The 7,296-nt window shown below is 38.5% G+C and overlaps 2 protein-coding genes across 2 annotated transcripts in view; both read right to left on the minus strand.

Annotated features, from left to right (window-relative positions):
• LOC106528035 (ras-related protein Rab-25) overlaps nucleotides 1–1,273 on the minus strand; it is a 14,684-nt gene extending 13,411 nt beyond the window's left edge. Inside the window, exon 1 of the mRNA XM_014023080.1 lies at nucleotides 1,006–1,273. Within this exon, the coding sequence (XP_013878534.1) occupies nucleotides 1,006–1,042 (37 nt within the window). The 5' untranslated portion in view covers nucleotides 1,043–1,273. The remainder of the gene's footprint in view (nucleotides 1–1,005) is intronic.
• A 1,790-nt stretch (nucleotides 1,274–3,063) lies between these two features.
• lamtor2 (late endosomal/lysosomal adaptor, MAPK and MTOR activator 2) lies at nucleotides 3,064–7,046 on the minus strand. Its single transcript, XM_014023081.1, has 4 exons — nucleotides 6,846–7,046; nucleotides 6,151–6,313; nucleotides 5,982–6,071; nucleotides 3,064–3,500 (listed from the first exon to the last, which is right to left on the minus strand). Exons 1-4 carry the CDS (start codon nucleotides 6,911–6,913, stop codon nucleotides 3,441–3,443), a joined length of 381 nt encoding a protein of 126 aa, XP_013878535.1. The 5' UTR covers nucleotides 6,914–7,046; the 3' UTR covers nucleotides 3,064–3,440.
• Nucleotides 7,047–7,296: the final 250 nt, after the last annotated feature.

The raw sequence follows: 7,296 nt of genomic DNA on the forward strand, positions 1-7,296 counted from the left end.
CCCACACACACACCCCCCATGGCCCCACCCTGGAAATAAAAAATTCTGCAGGCGCCACTGTGTGCAGCTATTTAGGAGATGGATGCTACAACCTTTGTTTTTACACTTTTTATTTAAAGAAAGTTTTTACAAAAGGCTCATGATTTTTCTTCAATACATTTACAAACATTGTTTCAAACTTATTCTGATTTTGTCCTCTTCGGCTGTTTTTACTGTTCTGCTACTTTTAGCTTTCAGCCAGCCTTTTGGTGCTTTTAGCCATTAGCTAATTTTTTGCTACATTTACCTGTTAGCTAGCCCTTCATTTATCTTTCAGCTAATATTTTGCTACTTTTTGCTTCGAGCTAGCATTTTGATATTTGTTATATTTATGTAGCCTTTTGCTACTTTTAGCTTTTAGCTCAAATGTTTCTCCTTTTAGCTTCTAACTATTAATTTGATGCTTTTAGGTTCTTGTCAGCTTTTGCCACTTTTAGCTATTATTTAGCCTTTTACTACATTTATCATTTAGGTAGTTTTTAGCTACTTTTAGGTATTGTTTCATTCACCAATAATTTATAATTTATCATGTTTGGCTTCAATCTTTAAGCATTTTGCTTTGTCTTTTAGCTTCTAGTGTTTTGCACCTCATATTTAATCGCTATTCCTTTTCTAAAATTTAACAAGTCAGTTTAGCACACAGACTTTCTTCACTCTGTATTGTGTGTTTTTGTTTTTCAGAGAGTCTGCAGAAGTGATGAGGTCACCACATTCAGCTCTGCTGTGATGCAACTCTGGACCTGAAGTAAAACTTTCCCTGTAAGGATCCAGAGATCTGAGCTGGTTTCATAGGCCTCCTTGTTTATTACTAATGTTTTGCATTGTGTTGACAGCCGCCACACTCAGTCCTGGAAACTGTGAGGTTAATAATAAACTATAGTCAAAGGCTTGTTGTAACACAACGACTTTCAGATTCCTGTAAAATACGAGCAGGGATGAAATGGAGAGGAGAGGACATGTACTCACCTTTAAAGACAAAGTTGTAGGCTTCATCTGACCCCATGTTGTGTCCATGCAGCACCGCCCCCCCTCAGGTGTGTGTCTGCTGCAGTCTGAAGGCAGGAGGAAAGGATGTTGAGCCTGAACCAGCCTGACCTTTGAACCCGGCGGTCACAGATGCCACATGGACGCCCGTCAGCGGCTGTCTGCCCTTCACCAGCCTCCTGACTGAACACAGACACCCTCAGTGGATCCAGGTTGTTGTGCTGCAGTGGGCGGGGCTTCAGGCAGAGCATGGGGGGCGTGTCTCAGAGGCTGAGTCAGCAGGGCAGGTTGGACAGGTGGGGTGAGTGGCAGGTACACCTGAGGAATGTCAGGCGCCTCCTGGTGGAACAAATTGTTTTTGTCTGCGTCTCAATGTGTTTTTCTCAAATGACCTTAAAAACACAAAAATGGCTCCAGATCAGTCAGTTTTGGTGTGGTAGTAGCTGAGAATCATCTTCAACATATATTCTGAGCCTGACATTGAACAATATTTAATCAAATCAAACATTGTGTTTTCTGTTTGTGGTTGATCTTTACCTTGAAAATAATTTCTAAAGGTACATTTTTTCCCCTAAATTGTTCTTAGTTTTGATCACTGGTTTATGACAGGCGTCACACAGGGGTAGACCCAAGGGGTGGCCAGGGGGTGGCCATGGCCACCACAGACAAATCTTTGGCCACCCTATTGGCCACCTTGCAGTGCACACCCCTTCCACAGTGAAACAACCTTTAGGGGTGTAATAACCCTCCTGAACAGTTGGTGGCAGTGATTAACAGTTTGAAACATCACCAAGCTCAAAGAAATGACAAACTGTGATTGTTTTCTTTATATACAGAACATATACCTACGTAATCAGACTCATGGTGACAAATGTTTTTGTTTTGTTTTTTGTCATCATAACACAGTGTCATTTTATGTTCTGAAGGTTGCATGATGCTCTGTCCCTTTTAGTTTTGAGTATACACATCACTAAATCAGAAAAAGTGGAACATCCCTCTAAATTCACTGTTGGTGCTTATCAATATTGCACCTGTTCATTGGGTAAAATTATTATTAGTTTTATACATGCTGTTGAAGGTCATCATTATTTGGCACAATGACATGTTAAAATAAAAAATAAATCAATAAACCATATAAAAGTCAAAGGCACCCCTAAAGTCATTAGATATGATAAATTGTATCACATTAATTACCTTATCTCAGCTGTAGCAGTGAGTTTAAAAACAGTATAATGAAACTAGTTTAATGAAGGATCTGTCTATGAAATAATTATTAAATCAAGTGTTTATTTATGCAGGTAAATGTATGTTAAACAACCTGGTAAAATACACCAGAATGCTGGAAATCGCATCTATTTCATTCAAAATTTTCTGGGGGAGGACCCTCCGACCCCTCAACAGTGTGTCCCCACACTTTTAAAATGGTTCTGACACCATGTTTATAAGGTTCTCACTGCCTGTATAAGGACATAATGAAATGATCAAAACTCAAAGATCTGCAGAAACTTTCAAGTAAAAAATGATGTAATTTTCCTGGCCACCCCTGTGAGTAGTGGTCCCCGTGTGGCCACCCCTGTGTGAGTAGTGGTCCCCGTGTGGCCACCCATGAAAAAAAATGTCTGGCTCCACCACTGGCATCACAGAGCTCTTGCTGTTTTTTTTAAATCTGGTTAAATAAAGGAGATGAAATAAATGAAAAGAATGAAAGAAAGCAGAATCATTAGCTTCATTTTGAATCTAATAAATATAACCTGTGCATAAATATTTAACAATTTAACAAATTTGAAAATGCTAAAAAGGGCAGCGCCTACCAAATCTAAATCTTACAGGATTTATATACAAACATAAGAAATATGTTTTTAATGCCTCGATAAATACCTGAATAAAAACTCAAAGAACTTTATATGAGATCAATAATTTCCCAAATAAACAGAAAACATTTGCAGGATTCTCATTAATTTGATGGTTCAGCCTCAAAATAAAACCTCACCTTCATCTTTGCAGTGGCTCAGAGCAGCTTTTTAATAAAACAAGGACATGTGACATTTAGCCAGTGTTTTCTTTATTTAACACGTTTGAAATAAAGCACAGGTGAATAATCTTAACTGCAGTTTTTAGACAAAATCTTACAAATGTTTCCACACATTTATCACCAAAGCTTTTAGCTCCTGAAGCTTGGCCTCGAACGACAAAACTGTAAAAGAATAAACCGACGCTGATTCACTTCTCAGCAGGTTTAACAGACGACGCCCACCTGACTATTTACATGAAAGCAGGTACTTTCAGAAGCACACACACCTGAGACGTGACGGGCCGTGTACTTATTGAAGAGTCAGGGTTACAGGAGTCCAGGAGGGACTGGATTAGATTTCTGTTTTTATTCCAGGCAGACAGAATGTCGAGCTTCGGTTGTGTCTTTACGACGACGCTGCCACTTGAGTTAATGGTTCCTCCAGATACTCCACCAGCGCCTCTGCCTGTGAGAACAACAGAAAGGTTAAAGTCCAACAGAATGTTTAAAAGGATCCATGATGAGTTGTAACATTAGACTTTATTTAATAAACATATATTTTAACTGTAAAATAAAGACTGTAAAAATACTGTAGGCTGTTTAGTTTCTATCATTTTTAAACTAAAAGTTTAAAAATATATTACACGGACGGAGCCATTTTATTTACACACAAAGCATTCTGGGTAAATGATGACGTGGATAGGTCATCAGTGCGAGGCTGCTAGCGAGCTATATCCACCCTGAAGGTTAATCTTGGACAATATCTGATGATCGACTCTTTTAAATGAAACCAGAGAGCGTTGACAGAGAGGAGAAGGTAGAAATGACTCAGCCTGSAACTGAAAATATGGATGGAGGACAACAGAGCTGCTTCATGGAAGAAGAACCTCAGTTTAGCCTGTTAGCTTTAGCATTGGCGCCAATGCTATCAGCATATATATGTATAAGCTCAGTGCTACACATTCTCCTCTCATCACTGAGGTCCTCCATCCACATGACAGAGAGGGGAACGCAAAAATGACTCAGCTGCAACTGAAAATATGGATGGAGGACAACAGGTTAGCTTGTTTGTCACGCTAGCATAACGGCTAACAGGCTAAGCTGAGGTTGTTCTTCCATGAAGCAGCTCTGTTGTCCTCCATTCATATTTTCAGTTCCAGGCTGAGTCATTTCTACCTTCTCCTCTCTGTCAACGCTCTCTGGTTTCATTTAAGAGTCGATCATCAGATATCCTTCAGGGTGGATATAGCTCGCTAGCAGCCTCGCACCGAGGACCTATCCACGTCATCATTTACCCAGAATGCTTTGTGTGGAAATAAAACGGCTCTGTCTGTGTTAAAATATATTTTTAAAAATGTACAAAACTAAACATTAGTGATGGTGAGATGAAGCTTTCTATCCAACTGGTCGACACGAGTCGAAGCCTCGTCATGCTTCATTTGCTCTACTGCGCCATCAAGTGGACATTAAGTGTGAAGTAGTTTATAATGACGTGACTTGTTAATGAAGCTTTAAGTTGAATAAAGAAAAATGCATGTGTGTGTTTATGATGACCATAAATTAAGTGTAAATATGATATGAATATAATTTTAATCTCTCTCAATCATAGAATCATCACTGATCATTTGATAGACTGAAAAAAGGACAGTGCATGGAGAAAAATAGGGAAAGAGTATTGATGTGAATGTGCTTGTGTGGTTTTGAGATGGTGCTGATGATATTAGACACACTTTTATTAGTTTGAACTTAAAAACAACTTTTAGTAAATTTATTATTTTTTATTTAAAAACAAAACATATACACAACAAATAATACAAGTCAGAAATGAAACGAAAGGCAGCAGAAAATAACAAAATTGTATTAAATCTTATTAACTTTTCCATTGTGCTATGATTCAGACAGTTTCTCTTTTTTTTAATAAATGAGGTGTCTGTTGTATCCAAGTTCTTTTGAACACAACAGAGACCTCACCTTTTAACACACCACAAATTAGAAAAAACAAATCAGAACTCACGATCCACTGTGTTCAGTTTTTTTGATATTTTGGTAGTTATCAGCAATGTTTAATACTGCGTGCATAAATTTATTATTATTATTATTATTATTATTATTATTATTATTAGTATTATTAGTAGGAGACAGAGGGAAATTTTCCTCTTCCTTGATGGTTCCATCGGACAAAAAGTCGCTCAGCTGAATAACTTAAATGCACGCAACACAATTTCATGACAACATAACGATACAGGAGATTCAGCAGCGTTTACTGCCTCTTTTGAACCTCGCTCATACAGGCGAACCAGTTCCTGAATCAGTCACGTGGTGCGACCGCCAGCGAAGCTTCGAACATCACCAACACAAGCCTCGATACGCGCTCCACAAAAATCCTCCTCTATTAATCGGCACACGCTTCGAAGCCTCGACAATGAAGAACACATCACTACTAAACATCCGACAGTATTTTTACAGTCTTTATTTTACAGTTAAAATATATGTTTATTAAATAAAATCTAATCTTACAACTAATCGTGGATCTCTTTAACTTAGCGGCTGAGGAAAGACTTGATCAGACACGGATGATTTGTTTTTTTTTTATATTTTATTTATTTACTGTTATTTTACCAGGCAAATCCCATTGAGATCTCAGATCTCTTTTTCAAGGGCGGCCTGGGCCTGAAGGCAACCTATTGTACATGTTTTTGTGTTGTGGGGGAAACCGGAGTACCCGGAGAAAACCCACGCAAGCACGAGGAGAACATGCAAACTCCGCACAGAAAGACCCCAGGTCCGAACCGGGGATCGAACCCAGGACCTTCTTGCTGTGAGGCGTTGGTGCTAACCACTGAGCCGTCGTGCCGCTCATTTTTATGTCCTAAGACAGATTAATGCCACCTGTGGTTCTAGTTTAGTTTTTGTTAAGTGAGAACTTTAATAAAGTGCCAAAACTCACCTTGGCTTTAAGCATCCCAAAGCCCACGGTCTCTTTGGCGTACATACACAGCAGCAGGTTGGCTACCCGAGTGATGGCCACTCTTCCCTCCTAAGACAAGACAGCAGACAGAAATATAGTTAGCCTTTAATAAAGTGCTTTGTGTGTAAATGACAGCAGTGCCTCTCACCATACAGTCCATGAGGATGAACTTGAGCTTGTCCTCGTTGAAGGCTTGGTGGCCGTTCTTGTCGTAGGCGGCCCAGATGTTGCTGGCGATGGCAGCCGTCACTCGAGCATCGGTGTCTCCATAACCGGAGTACGCCAGGAGAGACCCTTCATTGTTCAGCAGGCTGGAGGATAAAAACATACATATAACATGTTTTTATCAGATTAAAACAGAACCTGATCAGACCTGTGTAATTATACAGTTAACTGTACAGAAAATCTTCACGAACATGTTCGTTTGATAGATTCTACATAAAAAATGGAACTTTTAAACTAAACAATGATTCAAATGTAACCACAATCTAGATAAACTGATTAATTCTAATCTATTCTAATTAACTAAAGTGCAAATAATGAAGTAAATTACTTAACCTTTATTAAAGCTTGAATTAACGACTGTTCTTTGAGTTGTAAAATGACAGAAAACTGCTTTTTGGCATTTGAATTGATAATAATTGTTTGTTTTTTTAAATGCCTAAAAATAACAATTTTCCTAATAAGATGTGAGGATTTATGATTAAACACAATAAAAAAATTAACTGTAGTATTCAGGTAAACTTTAAAGCAAACAAGAACCGTAAAAATGTGTTTGAGCAGGTTAGCATCCTGTTAGCTCGATGCTAACTCCTGTTAGCTCGATGCTAACTCCGGACTCACAGGGTGCTCTGGACGCCGCAGGTGTTCGCCTGGCTGAGAACCTGCGTCAACGCTTTCGGTCTCAACATCGCTGTCCTTTTCCACCAACTTGTCCAAAATTATTGAAAATACTCCAAGAAAGACCTTTAAAAAGCAGCTGAGGACTGCAGAATGCTGAAACTAGTCAGCTGACTGTTGTTTTCTCGCGTTTCCGGTTTCTTTCGCAATGCACTCTGGGAAATGTAGTTATTGTTAAAATTACGTCTTTTCGCCCGTCTTCGTTTCTGTATTTGCATAAATATTCTTGCGCTTTTTTCACCTACACTACACATTTTTCATCAGTGAAGTGAAATCAATTAGAAGTAGTTTTAACACTGTTTTTGACTTTTTAAAATTGACTTTTAAGACAATAACAGCTTATTTTTTTTTTACATAATTTTGCCTTCTTTTTTCTGTTTTAATGGTCTTAATA

This window comes from Austrofundulus limnaeus, unplaced genomic scaffold (assembly GCF_001266775.1).
Source record: "Austrofundulus limnaeus strain Quisiro unplaced genomic scaffold, Austrofundulus_limnaeus-1.0 Scaffold356, whole genome shotgun sequence".
NCBI lineage: Eukaryota > Metazoa > Chordata > Actinopteri > Cyprinodontiformes > Rivulidae > Austrofundulus > Austrofundulus limnaeus.

Coding starts and splice junctions, on each gene's coding strand:
- lamtor2 (XM_014023081.1), bottom strand. CDS start 6,913: ATGTTGAGACCGAAAGCGTTGACGCAGGTTCTCAGCCAGGCGAACACC. Junction 6,314..6,845: donor TGCGGCGTCCAGAGCACCCT/GTGAGTCCGGAG, acceptor TTTATCCTCCAG/CCTGCTGAACAATGAAGGGT. Junction 6,072..6,150: donor TCATCCTCATGGACTGTATG/GTGAGAGGCACT, acceptor GTCTTGTCTTAG/GAGGGAAGAGTGGCCATCAC.